The sequence below is a fragment of the Gossypium hirsutum genome, chromosome A09, assembly GCF_007990345.1.
Source record: "Gossypium hirsutum isolate 1008001.06 chromosome A09, Gossypium_hirsutum_v2.1, whole genome shotgun sequence".
In the NCBI taxonomy this organism is placed as follows: Eukaryota; Viridiplantae; Streptophyta; class Magnoliopsida; order Malvales; family Malvaceae; genus Gossypium; species Gossypium hirsutum.
Genome location: NC_053432.1, coordinates 8127165 through 8148179, shown reverse-complemented (window position 1 = coordinate 8148179; position 21015 = coordinate 8127165). Strand labels below are relative to the sequence as shown.

General features: G+C 33.3%; 3 protein-coding genes across 4 annotated transcripts in view; 1 reads left to right on the top strand and 2 right to left on the bottom strand.

Annotated features, from left to right (window-relative positions):
* LOC121206524 (potassium transporter 8) overlaps positions 1-2258 on the top strand; it is a 28514-nt gene extending 26256 nt beyond the window's left edge. The window contains exons 5-8 of the mRNA XM_041077502.1: positions 221-273; positions 552-675; positions 759-1013; positions 1103-2258. Of these exons, the coding sequence (XP_040933436.1) occupies positions 221-273; positions 552-675; positions 759-1013; positions 1103-2139 (1469 nt within the window). The 3' untranslated portion in view covers positions 2140-2258. The remainder of the gene's footprint in view (positions 1-220; positions 274-551; positions 676-758; positions 1014-1102) is intronic.
* A 1374-nt stretch (positions 2259-3632) lies between these two features.
* Positions 3633-5315, bottom strand: LOC121203100 (RING-H2 finger protein ATL46). Of its 2 annotated transcripts, XM_041077504.1 has the most exons (2): positions 5042-5314; positions 3633-4882 (listed from the first exon to the last, which is right to left on the bottom strand). In XM_041077504.1, the coding sequence occupies exon 2, from the start codon at positions 4876-4878 to the stop codon at positions 3766-3768; it is 1113 nt and encodes a 370-aa protein (XP_040933438.1). In that variant the 5' UTR covers positions 4879-4882; positions 5042-5314; the 3' UTR covers positions 3633-3765. The 2 variants fall into 2 exon arrangements, with proteins under 2 accessions (XP_040933438.1, XP_040933437.1); XM_041077503.1 differs by having other exon boundaries at positions 3633-5315.
* Positions 5316-13483: 8168 nt separating this feature from the next.
* On the bottom strand, positions 13484-15429 carry LOC107888653 (pentatricopeptide repeat-containing protein At1g33350). The gene has a single exon (XM_016812822.2). The coding sequence runs from the start codon at positions 15255-15257 to the stop codon at positions 13674-13676; it is 1584 nt and encodes a 527-aa protein (XP_016668311.1). The 5' UTR covers positions 15258-15429; the 3' UTR covers positions 13484-13673.
* Between the last annotated feature and the right edge of the window lie 5586 nt (positions 15430-21015).

Below are 21015 nucleotides of genomic sequence, written 5' to 3'. Positions count from 1 at the left end.
TATATAAAAAATTATATACGACACATATTTGAATATGGATACGAAGATATAATATTTAATACTGTATATATAAAAAATTATATATTTGGAATAACTTTTTAACATCTGTACTAGTGTCAAGTTAAACCCAAATCTTGGTATCATAGAACTTTACGATATCTTTTGACGTTGACTTGATTGCCATTTTCCTGTGCTAATGTTCATCTTCTCATTGTTTCAGGCTCAGAAGCTATGTTTGCTGATCTTGGACATTTTTCACAGTTGTCTATCAAGGTATTTTAGTTGTTTTCAGGCTCATAAGTTTTTTTTTTTTCTTTTTCGAATTCAAACCTATTGAATACCACTTCTTAAAAATCATTATATGAATCAACTTAGCTAAAACTCGAGTTGGATACATAACTTAGTTGCATGCATGAATGCATTGTTGATCAACAACTGATAGGTAGAGGATGAAGAATACCATCTACTTCCTCTGTATTCAAGTTATTTCCCAATGCCTACGTAATATTTGATGCAGTGACTTAACAAGGATCCAATTTTTTGTCCTGCAGGTTGCTTTCACCTTTGTGGTTTACCCCTCTTTAATCCTTGCATACATGGGCCAAGCTGCTTATCTTTCTAAGCACCATATCAATGAAACCGGCTACAGGATCGGATTCTACGTGTCGGTACCAGGTACGTGTTCGACGAAACCGATGTTCTTCAATCTTCAAAGTTGTTATTTGCTAAGTTTAGGCACCATTGGTGATGTTTTTCAGAGAAAATAAGATGGCCAGTTCTGGTTATAGCCATACTTGCAGCAGTTGTAGGAAGTCAATCCATCATAACTGGAACATTCTCTATTATCAAACAATGTTCTGCTTGGGTTTGTTTCCCTAAGATCAAAATCATCCACACTTCATCCAAAATCCATGGCCAGATTTACATCCCACAGATCAACTGGACTTTGATGCTCTTATGCTTGGCTGTAACCATCGGTTTTCGAGACACCAAACGCATGGGGAATGCCTCTGGTACATATTGTCGGTTTTATTAAATTCGGTTCAATTTCGATTTGATTATTCCAATTATTTTTACACAATCATCTTCTTTTATATGACAGGTTTGGCAGTTATTACAGTTATGTTGGTTACAACATGCTTAATGTCTCTGGTTATTGTGTTATGCTGGCATAAAAGTGTCTTGTTAGCTGTTTTCTTTCTGTTCTTCTTTGGTTCCATTGAAGCACTGTATTTCTCAGCATCTCTCATGAAGTTCCTTGAAGGGGCTTGGGTTCCCATAGCCCTTGCTTTAATATTTTCAGTCATAATGTACGTTTGGCACTATGGAACACTAAAGAAATACGAGTTTGATGTTCAGAATAAGGTCTCAATAAATTGGCTCCTTGCTCTCGGTCCGACTCTGGGTATCGTTCGGGTTCGTGGCATCGGGCTTATACATACTGAGCTTGTTTCCGGGATCCCGGCTATTTTTTCTCACTTTGTCACCAACCTTCTAGCTTTCCACCAAGTAGTTGTGTTTCTTTGCATCAAATCAGTTCCAGTGCCCCATGTTAGTCCCGGGGAACGGTTCCTAGTCGGAAGAGCTGGTCCAAAAGGGTATAGGCTTTATCGGTGTATTGCACGGTATGGATATCGAGATATTCACAAAGATGATATTGAATTCGAGAAAGACCTCGCTTGCAGCATTGCGGAATTCATCCGGTCAGAACGGCCCGAACATATTACCAGAATGGAGAACGATGAGAAAATGACAGTTATTGGGACATCATCATCGAATTCACAAGGTGTGTCAATTTGTGCAGATGGTGGTGATGATCATGAAGATTCATCCGAAATAGTAAGCGCAAAGTCCCCCGAGAAGCCAAGGAAGAGGGTGAGGTTTGTGGTCCCAGAAAGTCCCCGGATCGACAATGAGGCGAGAGAGGAATTGCGGGAACTGATGGAAGCTAGGGAATCAGGTATGGCATTCATATTGGGGCATTCATATGTAAGAGCAAAGAAAGGATCAAATTTGATGAAGAGAATAGTGATAAATTATGGATATGATTTCTTGAGAAGAAACTCCAGAGAGCCAACTTATGCTTTAAACATTCCTCATGCGTCTACATTAGAAGTTGGGATGGTATACTTGGTATAAATATTTCTATGTATTAACTTATTTTCTTCCTTTAAAGGTTTTTTTTTTCGAGGCTTTGGTTTCGAAATAATGTTATTGTATAAAAACTAATATATAAAAACTAAATTACTTACTTTTTAGATAAAAAAGGTAAAATGCAATCTGAGTTCTATTATAAGAATTTTCGTGATCATTTTTATCTATTTGGATTCGAAGCGAATACCGATATTGACACGGATATTCATCTTCTAAGCAAAGAACGAAAGAAAAAAAAGGGGGAGCTTTCATGGATCCCACCATCCATTGCCCACTTCCAAAGCCAAAGATCACTCTTTAGAAACAACAGATTGAGTGCACATTATCCTTAAAGTTATAGAATTTGATATTTAGTTTTCAAAAAGAAAAAGAAAAGGGGACAAAGGGGAAAAAAAACTGAAGCGCCACATCAAAAGCCCAAGAAAAAAAGCAAAAGCACTAACATGATTTCTTTTTCTTTTTATAGGAGTGTTGAAATTGATTGCAAATAATCAATCCAACCATCAAATTGGCTGTCTTGCCATAAAAACAGTAAACATTGAATGAAAAGTTTGCGCCTTGAAGTAGATCTATGATTCCTACAAGTTAGGGGACACCCCCCATGCTTCAAACTTGAAACTAGTACTCTTCATTTTTTTTCGAAATACCCATGTCTTATTTATATTCGAACATGTGCGTAACGATATGTTTTGAATATACCCGAATTCGAGTAACATAACACGGGACAGACAACAGAGAGAAACAATGAAAGATGGCATGATCTACAAATGGTAAAATTAGAACCTTCTCACCCTTAATCATACAATTTTACTATAACAAAATTCATGGTAAAAGTATCATGCACGCCTTTATATTACGAGTCAATTTGCATTTTGCCTCAATTTAAAAAATAGACAAATTAAACTCTGTACATCAGATCAAAGAATAAACTGGTCATTCTATTAAAATTTCATTCATTTCTACTGTTAAAAACTAATTCTATACGTCAACATGAGGTACACATGGCATGCCTTGTATAACTATTTGATTATTCAGTTAGTGACACTAATTTTTAATAGTAGAAATGGATGAAATTTTTAACAAAAATGATCAGTTTGCTCTTTGTTCTAACGTATAAGGACTAATATGCCAATTTTTTTTAGTAAATGGGACAAAATGCAATCCAACTCCCAATACAGGGCCTATATGGTACATTTACCAAAATTAACCTATGAAATAACCTACACAATTTTCACACTACACAGACGGGAAGAATTCAAAATTGCAGTTGCACAAGTGTTTTTCAGTTACGACTGAGCCGAAAACGGCCGTAATATCGTATTTACCCGACACTTATGTCGGGCATATTTTCAGACATGATTATAGCGGTATGACCCTCAAAGACCCTCTAAATAATATGAGAAACAAGTTAGAGTAACATGGGATTACGTTCATGAATTCTATCCCGTCATTCCATTCAAGTTACAAAGAGCAAATCATCATTGTAAACTAATCATGATATTAGAATTAGCACATCAAAAAATTTCAGAGGAGCTAAGCAAAAGCACATATAACAAGCATGATCTAATTAAACAATGTCTAAAACCAGATACTATTAAGAGAAATTACATTTCATTTTTCTTGTGTTTTCACCAACCATGGTGGTAGTTCTGTACTAAGAGAAGAAGGCATACCCATTTGTTCATCTGAAGAAGAAGTTGACAATTTGCCTTTCTTAGACCAAAGCCATATCTTAGAAACTGAAAAGCTCTCTCCTTTACTTGCACTGCTAATCTTTTTCCCTTCTACTGATGGCTTAAAATCACATCCATGGCGTTTATCATAAGAGAGGGTGACCCTAAGATCTGAAGCACCAAGCACATACTGATATGAACCCATTGAAAAACACCTTCTTGCATCCAAATTGCTGCTACTTGTTTCACCTAATGATTCCCTTGGTTGACCATCTAGCCTCTTGAATTTGCCTAGTCTCACAGGCAACACCCCTTTGTCAACAACAATTTCTTCTATTTCCATTGTTTTTTGACCATGGAGTCCTTCATCTTCCCTTATCTCATCAAATTCAAACATTGGGTTCTCCATTGAAAACCCAGGAGTGAAAAGTGTGCCCCTACAAAGAGGGCATGTTGAGTTTGACAAAAGCCAAGTGTCAATACAATTGATATGGAAAGCATGGCTACACATGGGAAGCAATCTAAGCTTATCTTTCTCTGAAAATTCACACAAACAAACAGCACAATCAAAAGGCTCTTTCAAACCAACAATTTCTTTGTAGTGGAAAACAGGTAAAGCATCAATGAAAGCTTGATCTAACCCAGAATCATGGAGGTGAAAGAGTTGTTGAAGCTGTCTTTGGAGAGCATCAGAAGTGGAGATTTCAGGGTATCTATTAGATTGTGAAGATGTGGATGAAGGTGGATGCTTTGTAAGGAATCTAACAAGTAGATGTAAAAGACCAGAGATGAAAAACAAGACAGCCAAGATTACTATAATGAAAAGAAGTGCTGGACTGATTCTAGAACCAGATGATGATGATGGTGGTGAAGGGCTTGAATCTTTATGAAAACCAGTAGGAGTATAAGGGGGTGGAGGAAGAGGAGATGGGTATTGAAAGTAGCCATCTTTTTGCTTGATTTGATGATAATGGTGAAACCAAGACATCTTCAAATGGTTATGTTCCAAAACCCAACTCTTTTCTTTGCTTTCTAACATCCCACAGATCATATATCTGCACTCAAAGACCATAACTTCAAAACCCCAAACCCCCAAAATTTCAGCCTAACAAAAAATGTTCAAAGCAAAACATTTCCTTTGCACTAACATAAAAAAACATTACATTATCAATAAAGGGAAGAAATTTACCAAAGGTTGAGTGTTTGAAACTTACCAAAGGCTGTAGTTTTAGAAAGAAAAAAGCGTTACAATGGGAGAAAGGTATCTAATCTAAGTATTTATCAAAATAAACCAATGTCAAAAAACACTATTGGTATTTGGGTTTTCTTTTCCTTTTCTTCTAGCTTCTCTGGTGGGAACAAAAAAAAAAAAGAGCCATGAGAGTGTGGCAGAACATAAGCAATAGGTTCCAAAGTGCAAGGTTAAAGGATGCCAAAAAGAAAAGCTGGATTATTGGCCCTACTTCCCAATATGAGCGCGTGGGGTTCAAAGGGTCAACCATAAGCAGGCAGCTTGATGCTGTCCTTGTCTTGTTTAATGTTTGGGTCTTCTCAGAGGTTGGGCTAGCTTGCCTAAAAACTTTTAACTTTTATTAAAAAATCACCTAATAATGTAATTATTTTTAGGTTAAACATTTATTTAGTCACTCGAGTTTATTAGCGTTTCTATTTTAGTTATTCAAGTCAATTTTTTATATTTTAATCACTCTACTATTAAATGTCTTATCTTTAGTCACTAACAAAATATTGATGTGGTAATCTTTTTATTGGTATAATAACAAATTTATCCCTTAACATTTTGTACATTTTAATAGATTAGTCTAAAATCTAAAAATTCAAAAACATTATAATTTTAAAAACTTAAAATGAGTTTAAGTTAATTGAAAGTTTTGGGCTTAAACAAAAGAAAGGATGTTTTATTTGTTATCTGAAAACATAAGAATTTTAAAAAAAAATCATTGTTATTCAATTAAATATACATTTCAAATTTTCAAGTTAAGAATTATATATATATTTTATATTTTTATGTATTTAAATAATATATCTTTTCAATTTTTTATTTTGAATTTTTAAAATTTTGACTAAATTGAAAAAATGTGTGAATATTGAGAGTTAAATTTGTTAATTTTTTTTAGAATTAAGACTAAATTGACAGAATATTCAAAATGTTAAGGGCTAAATTTATTATTATACCGGTCAAAAGATTATCACTTCAACATTCTGTCTAGTGAGTAAAGTCATTTAACGGTAAAGTAACTAAAATTTACAACTTATTTAATAGGAGTGACTAAAATTGACAATTTATCTAACTTGAGTGACAAAATAATAAAATATTTAAATGGGTGGCCAAAATAGGAACACGGGTAAACTTAGATGACTAAATAGGTAGTTTAGCCATATTTGTTAAGTAAATATCATTAAATTAAATGCAATTACACTTAAATTTAATTATCATACTGCTTTCCAAATATACCAATATATTATTTAAGTTTAAAAAGTTTCTTTTATATAATGATGATATTTTAATCTTAGAATATATATTTTAATTTTTAAGGAATAATTATATGATGTTTTACTAATTTAATTTTTTTATTAAAAAATAAATTTTCATGCATTGTTCAAAATAATTAAATAATATTTATTGTAAATTAATTACACTAAATTTACTAAATTGCATTGTGTTTGTTATTAACTATTTATACTTGAGTATCGATAGTAAGGAGAATATGTTTAATGTTAAAAAGGAAATAATCCGACAAATATAGAATGTTAGAGTAATTAAACAAAATTACATAGCATGTTTATTTTTCTTGTTAATTTTATTAGCAATCGTCTTGTCAAATACTTTCTTCGACTAATATATTTCATATGATTTGGTATTTAGCTTTTCTTTTTTTTTTTACTTGTTTGAAATTTTTTTCTCAAACATTATGGATAATTTTTATAATAATTAATATTCTTTTTTAATTTAAAACTATATAGTTGCGTAATTAAAATTTATACTATTAAACATAATATAGAAAATTATAATGTAATTACACTCTATCCCCAAAGAGAATTAAAAGTAATAATTTTATTTTCAATCTAATTACTCTATTGGGTCTAAAATCGATTTTCTTTCTCAATATTAAGATTTTTTTTCCTAATTAATTGATGAGAGATATTTATTAATGAAATGAAAATAGAATATTGCGAATTATTTCCATGTTTTCAAAAAAAAAAATTGTCTTAATTTATATAAAACAACAATTAAAATTCTTATCAAACACTTGTTTATCGAATCCTATCTTTTAAACCAATCGCATATATTCTATATCCATTCATAATAGAAAAACCCAACATTTATTTCCATAAATACACACTCCAATGCATCCTCAGTCTCCATTCAAACAAAATATTAAAGAAATGCAAGAAACAAGAACATTAGAGCCCCCACTTCATTGAAATGATCTGAGTTTTAAAGCTGAATCTTAGGTTATTGTTGGTCACAAAAAATGTAGTTTAATTGTCACATTTCTTGAGTGTTTTTGGTTTAACTTGTAATTGAGTATGGGAGATGTGAAACCTTTCTTCAATCTTTTCATCTTTTAATGTTAAAAGGCTAATTAGGTGAAGGATTGGATGACAGTAAGACATTGGTTGGATTGGATATTTGAAGGAAGATATATGTAATTAAGGGACAGATTTAAGTGATTAAGGTTGCTTGTAGTTGGGCATTCCATATAATTAATGAATGTTTTCCCTTTAATTATTTCAATTTGTAAATATAAAAAAGAAACATGATTTGGTTGATATATGATGATGATCTGCCATGAATCTATGGATTTAGTGAGCAACAGTTTGTCATTAGAAATATTTTGATTTGTTGTAATTATATATATAAGATTTTGATTGTACTTTAAATATGAAAAAGAATAGTATGGAATTGTGATTTTACGTTATCCTTATTCATTTTCAATAGAAAAATAACAAATCAGATTTTTTTCTCTTGATTTTCAGCTTTTTCTTCCTCAAAGAATTCAAATCCAACTAAAAATATTAAAAATAAGGAGGAAAAATTTTTAAAATAATACTAAAATCTCTGATATTTTTAAAAAATTTTAGTACTTTTATATTTTTATATAATTTTTGTAATTTTATATTTTTTCTATTTTTAATAATTTTAATAAATTTCACAATTTTTAAATAATTTTAATACTTTTGTGTAAATTTTTTTGTGATTATATAATTGTTTATATTTTTTCTATTTTAAATAATTTTAATAAATTTTCCTAATTCTTTATAATTTTTAGTAATTTTTAAATATTTTTAAGGTTTTATGATGATGCCATAGTTATGTCATTGTACGATACATGACAACATATCATTGGATGACCCTTTTTTTTTACATCTAAAAGAATAAACTAAAAACATTTGATAACATTAGGGACTGAATTGAAAACACTTGATAATATTAGGGATCAAAAACTTTAAGAACCAAAGTAAAAAAAAAAAAACGATATACGTCAAGAACTAAAATATGCATTAAGTCTAATTTTTAAGCACTTATGATAAGTTTTATTTATATTTAACAAAACTTTCATTGATTTTTAAAACATTACAAGCAAATAAGCATAAAGCTCCACTACATTAGAACTAACATATAAACATTTGACAAAAGCCAAGCCATATTATGGACGCCAAGCTACAGCATTAGGCGTCAGCCACCAGGATGGAGAACACGAATCTGGTACGTTGTAACTATCATCCATAATCTTGTCCTTCCCAAAACTCATTCCAAGGTTTTAGAATACATTGAATCCTTTTGCTCAACCGTACTGCAACGCTTCAAAATTTTTGGTATCACATCTGGTACTATTCCAGGAGCAGATACAATGAAATTTTGAGGAAAATGAGTTGAATCAGGGATTAAATTGGTATTGGAGATGGAACTCGATGTAGAAAGTTGCAAATGTGAAAATGTAGAAAAATGACCAAGTTGTATATTTTAAAAAGTTGGAGGATTGAAATACAATTTGACTAAATCGAAAAAAATGAGATACTGATGATGATTTGGCATGGGAATCAAGTACAAATACTTTTATGTAAGTTTTATTTAGTTTTTCAGATAATGTAGACTTGATTTGAATATAAATTCTACGTGTTAAATTTTTATTTGTTGGTTTACCAATTCACTAATAGTGTTAACACCAAAATACCACATTAGAAATTTCATGAAAGTACATGTACTATAATAAAATACATATTGATAATTGAGGTACCACATTGGATATTTTATAAAAGAACATGTACCGAATGTAACATCATCCCATTTAAAAATCTCTATTTTGTAGTAAGAATGGAGAGTCAATATTAGGCAAATACTAAACCTAGACATTGTCAAGCAATTAAGCATATATTCAAGTATTTACGAAGAACAAGAGATCATATGCTTGTATATTCTAGAAGGGATCTAACGCCCTTTGGATATATGGACTCCGACTTGTAGGCGAGTAGAGACTTGAGGAAATCAACATCGAAGTGTGTTTTTTTTTTCTAGGTCGTGGAGCCATAGTGTTGAGAAGTTTAAGCAGACTTGTACTATTGATTCCACTATAGAGACCAAATATGTGGCTGCTTCTGACGTAATGAAAGAAACAGTCTGGCTTCAAATTTTCTTAACAGATCTTGAGGTCATTTTTAGTATGGAAGAAGCTATTACAATGTATTGTGATAACGTTGCACAATAGCTAATAATAAGGGAAAAAGAAATCATAATAGGACACATTGATTGCAAATATCATATTATACGAGAGATGGTAGTAGGTGAAATAGTAGATTTAGTCAAAATTGCATCCGAGGACAACCTTACGAATCTTTTTACCAATACTCTAGTGGTTAGGAGTTTTGAGAAACCTGTAAAGGGCATGTGTATGCAAAATATGTCTCATTTATTTCACTAGAGCAAGTAGAATATTGTTAGGATATTTTCCCTTAGTGCAGTGATTTTCTCATTCTACTTGTAATTTTTGAACTAATTGAATAAATAAATTTCCATTCAATTAAATTATTTCATCTTTGTATGATAGTCCTCAATAATTTTTGCATGAAAAGTAAAATGAATAAGCAAATATTCGCTCATTGATTACATAAGTTTTAACTAATATTAAGTTGCATCATAAGGAAATAATTAAGATGGGAGAAGACAACTTATATTAGGAGATAATCTAAATTGTTCATAATACATAAGAATAAAAATGAATAGTTTATTCATAGGGACTATTATGTCATTTATAAGTTTAAATTTGGGAGATACATTGTCTTGAGTATCGAAACAGTTGACTCCTAAAAATAAAATTTATCTTAGATCTGTTTATGGATTTATTCACTTGTTATGTTTATGGTGTGATTTACCTAAATCCTAACTAAGTGACTGACTATGTGTACATAACTCATGTACTTTGATATATTGAAAGTCAATGCTCTCTTGGTATCGGAGCCAAAAATTGATATATTAGGAATATGACTTATGTACGGTATGACTTCATTTAGAATAGTGGAATTCATAGCTAGGTTAAAAAGTAAATAATATCCTCCCACTAGCATTGCATGAATTATGGAAAATGAATATGGCCACAAGTTATTCGTTAGGGATGAATGATTATTACTATCTATTAATAATGATCTTTTTCATCTTGGAAAATGGAATGGTGATTATGAGATAAAATAAGATCTAATTAGGTGCACTAATTTAACATAAAAAGATCAATGATATTCTATGAGAGTAACACAGATGACAAGGTTAGTGGACAAAAGCATAAATCTAAGTCCATTTCGTAATGATATATAATGGGAGTTCAATCATGATACTTTTAGTAGATTGATTTCATGACTAAATAATTTATAATTAAAAGACAAAGAGTAATAATTTAATTACAAATTATTTGATCTCTAATTATATATGTGTTAGATTAGTCCATTTTCCAGCTCAATATGATTTTGAAAGGATTGCAAATTAAGAAAAAGTTTGACAAATAGATGAAAACGATGAATGAGAAATATATTGCCTAAATTAGTAGCTATAATAAATGCAATTTCACAAAATAACAAAAGATGACTTAGAAATTAATTTAATTTATTTAGATTATTATTAAATTGAATAATGGAGCTCAAAGTGAGAAATTAAGATTAATTAGTCATCTCAGTTACGCTGAATAGGATAATTAAATTTATTTACTCATAGCTTCTAATACGATAAAATCATCGTGACTGACAAAATTAGAATTTAGTTAAAAAATAATTTAATTTAATTTTTAATTAATTAATTAATATTTTAGAAAAAAATTAGTTATTAGAATGAATAATTATATGGACTTGTTTTAATTTAATTTAAAAGTGGACTGCATGTATAATTGTACATGATACATGAAATTAAAGAGCCTAGTTAATGAGCATGGGGATGGGGGACACTTTACTGAGAGATTCCCTGTTTGTGCAGCCCATCCTGTTGGAGTTTTACCAAGACTTTAGTTTTCTATTGAAATATTATTTTCCCTGTTCATATTCTAGAGCTCTTGTGATTTTTTTGCTATATATAGGGATTAAGGGGTTGTTGGAAAAGATTCACATATACTAGAATGCTTTGTCGAATTTTAGTGAAAAATTATTTGGGACATTTCCTGGAACTTAAATAAATTCTATTTTTTTGTGAGTACTTCTGCTTCAATTTTGCGAGGTTATAATTGTCTATTCCTTAGCAATTATGCTTCAAATTTAATAGATTGAATTATTTTTATTTTGAATTTTCCCTAAAGAAAGTCGACTTTTTTCATTGAGAAGTCTAGGTTTTGATCATGTGCTTGGTTCTTGGAATAAATCTCATTCTATGGCTTGAGAATAGCGAAAAAGATTATTTAGTTGAAAGTTAAAAGAATTTGTATTCTAGATCCAAGATTGGAAAAATCTCTCTAGCTCGGAAATATATATACTAAATTTAGTAAAATTTATTACTATAGATAACACAACTAAAATCCAGTTTTATGAAAAGTTTTAAAATTTTACTGTGTAACAAAACTGTTTCTCAAGTATATTTTTCTAACAATTAACATGTTAATGGCTGATGCTATGGAAGTTTAGTAAACTGCTTACTCAAATTTCAATATTAAAAAGCATAATTTGAGAATAAAGAAAAAATTTAAAACTTACTTTTTATATAAGACTAACAGCGGAATTTGACCTAATAATTTTAACTGTTATTATTTAAGTTAAGATTGAAATTTTAAATTTAAAAAATATAGAAACTAAATTGATGATTTAAATATAGTACAAGGATTAAAAGTAAAATTTTAATATTTATTTTAAGAAGTTTGCATATATTCAAATATTATCTTTCTTGGATATTGAAAGGCTTTCATGAATTCTATCCAGATGTAAATTTTGAGATAAGTATTTGATATGGATATATATATATTTAATAAGTGTATTTATTTTTTTCCAACTTTTTTTCTATAAATTTCATACACAAATCTTAATGTGTTGAAAATATAAATACTTCAAAAATAAAGAAAAATTGAGATAACATAAATGCTGGTACCTTCTTTTCATTCATGATTACCAATTGAGTTGTTGTTGGAACTTTCACCTCCATTGACTTTGAGGTAACATATTTGTTCCACATCAATTGAAAACTTAATGCCCCATTAATCCAAGGATGTTGACATGCCAACAGTCAAAAGGGATATAGGTACAACTAATCATAAGTTGGGACATCGGTACAGGTTTCAATTAAAAAATAGGAGGATTTGGTAAAAAGTATAAGTTCGAAAAATAGGTTCAAACAAAAAATAAGACCTATTTTTTAAACAGATTAGGTCTCGAGTAGAATTTTTTAGCCCAAGCTCGACCCAAAGCAATTGTTTTGCTGTTATTTTACTGCTATTTTTATTGTTGTTTTACTACCATTTTACTATTATATTTCTACTGTTTTATTGTTATTGTTAATTTTACTATTATTTTAGAGGTATTTATTTGTTAAGTTGCAACTATTTTAATGTTATTTAAGTATAAAGATTTTTTAATGTATTTTCAGTTTGTCATAAACATTTATTTTAATATTTTTAATGTATTTGATATATTATATTTTTAAAAATTCGTTTTTATATAAAAAATAATCTAAAAAAATTAATACTGGCAAGTTGAGTTGGACTCAATTTAGTATTTTTAATCTGGGTCGAGTTTAGACAGAATTTTAAACCGAGTCTAAAAAACGAACATAAAATTTTATATCAATCCAATCCATGATCAAGTCTAGATACGAATTATTCATTTTTTTTAAAAAAATTTTTCATTTATTTTGATATTCTTTAGAGAGTCAAATTTTTGTTAGCTTATTTGAATAAGCATCAAATTTAAGTGTCAAACAAAAATACATGAAACAATAGTTTTCTATAATCAAAATTGTTATTTTGCACATGGATTCTAGAGTGATGTGAACAAAAATACTATTAGCTTTAGAGTAAAAATATCTCGGAGGTTGTTAGATTAGAAGTATATTAAAAAAAAAATTAATTTTTATACATTAGATCAAAGTGTAAACTCACCTTTATATTAAAAATTTCAATTGTTTCTGTTGTTAAAAAACTGGTATTGTATGCTGGAATGAGACAAGGTGCATATCATATATAATTGTCTAGTTATCCCGTCAACCATGTTAATTTTTATAAGTAGCAATAGATTTTTTTTAAATGAAAAGAGCAATTTGCTCTTTAATCTTATTTACAAAGATTAATTTATCCATTTTTTGAGTAAATAAGATAAAATGCAATATAACTCCTAATATAATAGCCTTCATTGTACTTTTACCGAGCTTTAGGAAAAAGCAACCATGCTTTCCAAAATGCCATAGATCTCATCAGTTCTAGGATGCATCTTATCAACAGAATAGAATTGATGAACTTTTCCGTCAACTTCGATCCAACTGCAACCTGGGGTCTTATAAGCACTCTGTTCCTTCAACTTCTTCCTAAATTTGCGTACCTCATCCCATTTCCCTAATGCTCCATATAAATTTGCCAACATAGAGCCATAACCTCCATTGTTCGGGTCGATTTCGATAAGTTTCTTTACTGCAAACTCTGCCAAATCCAGGCGACCGTATATTTTACATCCATTTAACAATGAGCCCCAAACAACCTCATCAGGTTTCATCTTCATACAATTAATGACTTCCATTGCTTCCTCAAAATTTCCTGCTCTACCAAGAAGATCGATTAAACAACCATAATGATCAATCCTAGGTTCGATATTGTAACTACTAGTCATCAACTCAAAATAAGCACGGCCTTTTTCAACCAATCCTCCATGTGTACAAGCATTCAACAGACTGATAAAGGTAACTGCATCAGGTTTAATATCCTCAAAACCACAATTGATCATCTCCTCAAACAAACTAATTGCATTCTCACTTTGTCCATGTAGTGCAAAACAATTGATTATAGAGTTCCAAGATGTCAAGTTTTTCTTGGAACTCATTTCAAAAACCCTTCTTGCTGTATCTAAGCTCCCACATTTCCCATACATATCTATTAAAGCATTAGCTATGAAACAATCATTATCAATACCATTTCTATAAACGTAACCATGGATTGATTTGCCAAGCTGAAACATCCCAGTGTTTCCACAAGCCGATAAACTGCAAACAACTGTAACCTGATTAGGCCTATTCCCTTCTCCTGTTCCCACCATTACCATCTTTCTCAACACTGAAATAGCCTCAGAAAAGAATCCATTTTGCGTGCACCCTGCAATAACAGCATTCCAAGAAGGAATATCCCTATTGGGCATCTGCTCGAAAAGCGAAACAGCCTTTCCAACATCCCCTACTCTCATATACCCAGAAACCATAGCAGTCCAAGACACAAGATTTCTGTCAGACATTTCATCGAACACGTCCCTTGCAATCCCAATGCACGAACCCGTCCTCGAATAGGAATCAACCAGAGCCGTTTGAACAACTGGGTATTGTCCAAAACCCGATTTTAAAATCTGGGTATGAACCAGTTTCGTGCCATTAGACTCCAAAACCTCAGGAGCTGATTTCAAGACATGAGGGAAAATAAAATTGTTGGGTGCCGGCTTGCCTTTGCGAAGCATGTGACGGTAAAGAACAAAAGCGGAAGTATGGTGGTTGGGGTTAGAGGCATAAGCAGTAATCATGGCAGTGTATAAGTATATATTGGGAGAAGGAAGATGATCAAACAGTAAGCGAGCATAGTAAAAGTTGAAAATCTTGAGTGTGCAAAAGCGAACTAATTTGAAGATGTAGAATTGGGTGTGGGAGTGGCCTTGAGAGATGATGAAAGATTGGAGTTGTTTAAGATGGCTGAGATTAATGCATTTTTCTAGGATTGTTAGGAAGTGTTGGTTCATTTTGAGTTGGTTTAAACCATACATGGAGCATGCATATTTGCTTCTACTGTACAGAAAGAACTGAAGCTTACCCCCTTCGATTATATAAGCCGCCGGCTAACATGGTAGTCGTGGAGAGACCCTTCGTCGTGGCAGCTATATATACGTTTATGGTCTTCCGGAAGAGGATGAATTTTCTTGCCAAAACTCACTCCTCACAAATGATCCCTCTCCTGCAGGTTACAGCGATATATATACGTTTTGTGTAAAAAAAAAAAGCCATATATATACGTTCTTTTTTTTTTTACGAAAATATATGTACGTTTATTATTCAAGGTTTCTCTTTAAAATTCCAATTGTATTTTGTCATTTTTATTAAGAAATCAGAATTTACTAGTAAAAATAGGGGTATTTTACCAATAAAGACCCATTTCCAACTTTTTTTTACAGAAATGGGTCGATTTTTTAATTATTTACTGGAATAGGCTGATAACAGAGAAATCACGTCCACGTCAGCGCGAAGTCAGGGTATTTGCCAGTAAAGCGCGTCCCTGAGGAAGCGCTTTGTCCACATCAGTAGAAAAAGCTTCCCTGAGGACGCGATTTGTGCTGATGTGGACAAAGCGCTTCCTCAGGGACGCACTTTCTCGTGTTTTTCAAACAGTCAAAAATTTGACCGTTGGGCCCCCAACGGTAAAAAAAAACTATAAAACCCCCCTTCCCCTTGATTTTTTACACAAAAAAGTCCTCCTATCCAAATTCTCTCAAATTCTTCTAAAAATTCTCTCATATTCTCTCAAATTTTTTCAAAGCTCTCTTTAATTTTTGCAAAAAACCTCTATTTAAAATTTTTTTTTGAATTAGTTGTATTTTAAATTAAATTTTTGCAATGGAAAGGGAATTAATTCGTCTCGATAATAAACACATCTCCGTCGATCAAATGACAATGGTAAGTGATAATTTTAATATTTCAATAGTATTTAATATTTTTTTAATTTATGTAATTTTAATTAATTTTTCAATACAATTTTATATTTTTTTTTCATTTATGCAATTTTAATTTTAATTTTATAATTTTTTATAACAGTCTGTAGATCGGGTGTTGCAATGCTATATTTGTAATATGTCTGGTCCTCCTTCACCGTTGATAGAGGGTTAACTGCGGGACGCGGGTTTTTGGCACGTGGTCAAGATAGGCCGAGGGTGCAAGTTGGACCCGAAACTAATCAGTGCGTTGATAGAAAGGTGGAGACCCGAGACGTACACTTTCTATCTTTCATGCGGAGAGTGTACTATCACTTTAGAAGACGTGAAGTTACAATTGGGATTGCCAGTGGATGGGTACGCGGTCACTGGGTCTGCTTATTCTGCTGATTGGGGCGCTGTATGTTACGAGCTTTTGGGTGCTATTTCGGACAATATTAACGGAGGTCGGATCGAGATGGGCTGGTTACGAGACACATTTCCGGAGCCAGATGATGATTCGACTGAACTAGAAAGAATACGATATGCTCAGGCATACATTCTTGAGATGATCGGAGGTTATCTAATGCCGGACTTGTCACGAAACCGCGTACATCTGAGATGGCTGCTGAAACTCGTTGATTTTAGAGCAGTTGGTGAACTTAGTTGGGGGTGTGCCGTGTTAGCAACATTGTATCGGGAAATGTGCGGGGCGACGCGACTGAACAAAGCCAAAATAGGAGGTTGCCTATCACTACTGCAATCATGGGCACGGTTTCGCTTTCCATTTTTATGTCCTCGAGTGGACCAGCCATATACATTCTCACTTATAACGAGGTAAATTTTAAATTAGATTTTACAATTATTACGTAGATTTAAAATATAATTGTATACTAAAAATTTATTTAATTAGGTGGAACCATTCGGCGAGTTATGTTGGAATACCTACATCTCTTGAAGATATACGGCTTCTATTAGACCAACGGTCGGAAGCACAAGTAAGTTTTAAATAAAATATATATAGATAATAAAATACTCGTTTCGTATTTAGTATTTAATATTTAATATTTACTATTTAGTATTTAGTATTATGTATACAACTAATATTTTTATTATATTCATATAGTTTCAATGGACACCATATGAGGATCCGGCAATTCGGGCAGTAATTCTAGATGAATTATTTTAAAATCCGAATGTTTGGTACGTGAAGGTCCCATTGGTCAACTATGCTATCGTGGAGATGCACCAGTCAGATCGAGTATTGCGGCAATTTGGCTTCCGAAAACCGATTCCCGTGGCACCTGAGGTGTTCAATGATGAGTACAAAATGGACTTACGGTAATTGCATATGGATTGGCCGAGATTCCACTCAGCATATATCAAAATGTGAGAGAATCGGTATGATTATATACCTACTCGGAAACCGATCATCATTCCTGAGTTAGCGTGCGTGCCGGAATACATGCCATGGTTTAGGATCTATGGGAAGCCATATTTATTGTCCGAAGAAGAGAGGCGACGACAAATTCGTGTCCAAAGGGAACGACAAGGCCCTTTAAATCCAAGAAGAAGGGATAATGACCCAGGCCCATCAACAATGCCCATACAATCAGCTGGCCCATCAATAGCGCCTACACAGTCACCGGGCCCAACACTTCAACCGACGACACCCATATCACAGCCTATTCAAATTATGCCAGGTGCGTATCCTAGCCCTTATATATATCCTAACCCTTATATGTTTCCTTTTTCCAGTCATATGGTAGGTTGGAATACATAGCCCGGTTCATTTTCGTTCCTAATTACTCCGAATCAACCACCGATCTATAGGCCGTTGTCGCACGAGAGGCCGTCGGGAGCCCTTCTTTTTACCAAACCCCATCGCCTTATGGGATTCAAACACCTCCGCCATGGGTGATGCAAACACCTCTACAGTCATTATTCTATCAAGGTGGCTCATCCTCCCAACACCCACAACTAGATCTCCAGCCGGATGAACCACAATCCCCGCCGGAGCTACCAGAACCCTTTCTGGAACCTGAACCAAGGAGGAATCCAGCGCATAACCGTCGACGACCCCCATGTGGCACTGATTCCGACCAGCACCAACATTAATTTTTTTAATATACTTGTATAAAATTTTTTATATTCTTTCATTTAATAAAATAAAAGTTGTTTTTAAAATTTTAATTATAATTTACTCTTTTATATTTGTAATAAAATAAAAGTTGTTTTGAATAAGGAAATATTTTCAATGTTTTCCATCATTTTAATAAAATGTAAATAATGCAACATAATTTTATTACAACAACTATCAACTATTCTGATTTGGACATGATCGAGTTGTATGGCCTGGGTTCCTACACCATCCGCACAACTTGTGTTGGTTGGTTGTTTCTCGAATATCCATATTGTTACGTATTCTAGTTGAGCAAGGTTGACCCTTTGGTTTACGACGCAAATCTCTATCCGGTAACAAGTTAAACGGAGCAAGCGATACAGACGGTCATTTATGTTCATCTCGGACCGGTGGGAATACGTGTCTCCACACTTTGTACATGTATTCTATTTTGTACACTTCGTCGACATAGCTCATGAGATTTAGACGGAGATTCTGACAAGCTGCAATTACATGAGCGCATGGATAACGAAGTGCGTCAAACCTCCCACAGTTGCAGGTCCTATTTGTCAAGTGTACACGATATTACCCGCCAACAATACCTTGGTTCGGTTGCCAAACTCCGTCACACAAAACCATAGGTTGTCGCGATCGTGACACACTGTGTGCATGGTGTTGGCCCGTGCCTTTGCTTTGTTAATTTCTTGCAATATATTCGCGCACCATACATGACCTCCCTGCATCTCGCCTTTATACCTCGCTGCTCGCTTCGAAAATAGTGCTGCTAAATGAAAATACGTCTCTCGCATAACCGATGTTATCGGTAAATGACGCGTTTCTTTTAGAATAGAATTTATGCATTTAGCCAAGTTCGAGGTCATTTGACCATATCGTAGGCCGCCGTCGTATGCTTGTGTCCACTGTTCGAAAGGTATGTTACGGAGGTAGTCATGGCCTTCTTCATTAACTGAACGCAAAACCGCCAACATTTCATGAAAACGGTCCTTATTTATCTCATACCCTGCGAATATAAGATGATAGCAAAAATTACTTACCACTCTTCCATTCAGAATAAATTGAATATTACAAAAAAAAATTATATTAGTAAAGATTAAATACCCATGTTGGTCACTTGTCGTCGTTCACTTGTAGATCAAAATTACCCGTAATAGTTTGACGCAACGTGCCTTAGGAAATATCGATGGTGTGTACGATGCCATAGGCTACCCTGACGCTCAATTGAGGCTAGTATTCTAGTGCCCTGAATCGATATAACGCAGATCTCAGGTTGGGGGCAGACATGCCTCCTTAGCCTAGAAAGAAAGAATTCCCAGTCATCAGCTGACTCTCTCTGTGGTATTGCAAACGCAATTGGAAGGATTCTCCCATTGCCATCTTGTGCCACAGCTAGCAGTAGTCGATGGGTATATCTACCATACATAAATGTACCGTCAATTTGTATCAATGGCTTGTAGTATAGAAATGCGTCTCGGCATTGCTTAAAGCTTCAGAACAGACGCTTGAACACTTGGCATCCACGGAGCAATCGGTCGTTGTAGTACGCAGGTGTCGTTTCAAGGTCTGCTATGCAACCTGGGACATATCTCTCCAGCACTTAACACCACTGCCACACTTCATTATATGAAGTATCCCACCCACCATGCATCTTTTCCAATGCCTTTTGCTTAGCTATCCAAGCCTTGCGGTAAGAGGGTGTGTACCTCAATTGGCTACGAATATTGGTAATTAAGACTTGTACTGAAGTCCTGGGATCTGCCTTCATCGTCAGTAGTATTAAGTCAGCTAACATATCTGAATCCATCTTTGGATGATCTTGTGAAACACATGTAAACAAAGTACGTTAAATAATGCAACATTATGTAATAACAATATTATTCAGAAACCCTAGAAGTTTAGTGAAACTGTACCGCCAACACATGTATGTGGACCTTTGTTCTTTTTAATCTCCCACAAGCCTGTCTTTTTCTTCAAAGAGGCCATAATTTTCCATGAACATGTGTTGTCTTTCACTGTACACTTGGCCTCAAACTTATCGGTTTTGGATTTAACCACGTTGTAGTTAACCCCGTCCATGATGCTATGTTATTTCAATGCACTAAGAAAACTATCTTTATTGGAAAACACCTTACCAACTTCCAGTTCACCCGAATCCAATGATGAACTTGCACGGTTACGTCTTCTGTGTGGTACATTTGAAAACTCTAATGCATCATCTTGAGATAGATCGACATTATGCATGTGGGCTGGAGGCGAGTACGCCTTGAATCGTGGATCTTATTCTTCTTCATCTGAACCACCTTCAACATCTTCAGGTATGGGTAGAGTAGGCTCCGGTTCAGCAAATAATGCAACTTCTGCACCATCAGGCCCGAGCTCTCGAGGTGGATCCACATCGGACTCATCATTCGACCCACCATCATCTATAACAAACGAAGTTCTCTTGCCGGTGGATGTCGTTGGGAGTAAATAGTCCCTTCTTGTGGACGTTTCATAATGTCCCTAATCAGATGTTGATTGCCAACCACTAGTAGTTGATGTCGTTCCCCAGTATGTATTTCCAGTATCAAACGTCGACCCATCGAGGTGCATGTCCCATGCACTAACTGAGTCTCGGCCAGGGGTTGTGTATTCCATATTGTTACAAAACACGGACGCTTCCGTGTTTTGCCACCACTAGCAGAGTCTCAGGTAGAGGTC

What these genes read in the sequence shown, in the direction of transcription:
- LOC107888653 (XM_016812822.2), bottom strand. Translation starts at nt 15,257, where the DNA reads ATGTATGGTTTAAACCAACTCAAAATGAACCAACACTTCCTAACAATC.
- LOC121203100 (XM_041077503.1), bottom strand. Translation starts at nt 4,899, where the DNA reads ATGGTCTTTGAGTGCAGATATATGATCTGTGGGATGTTAGAAAGCAAA.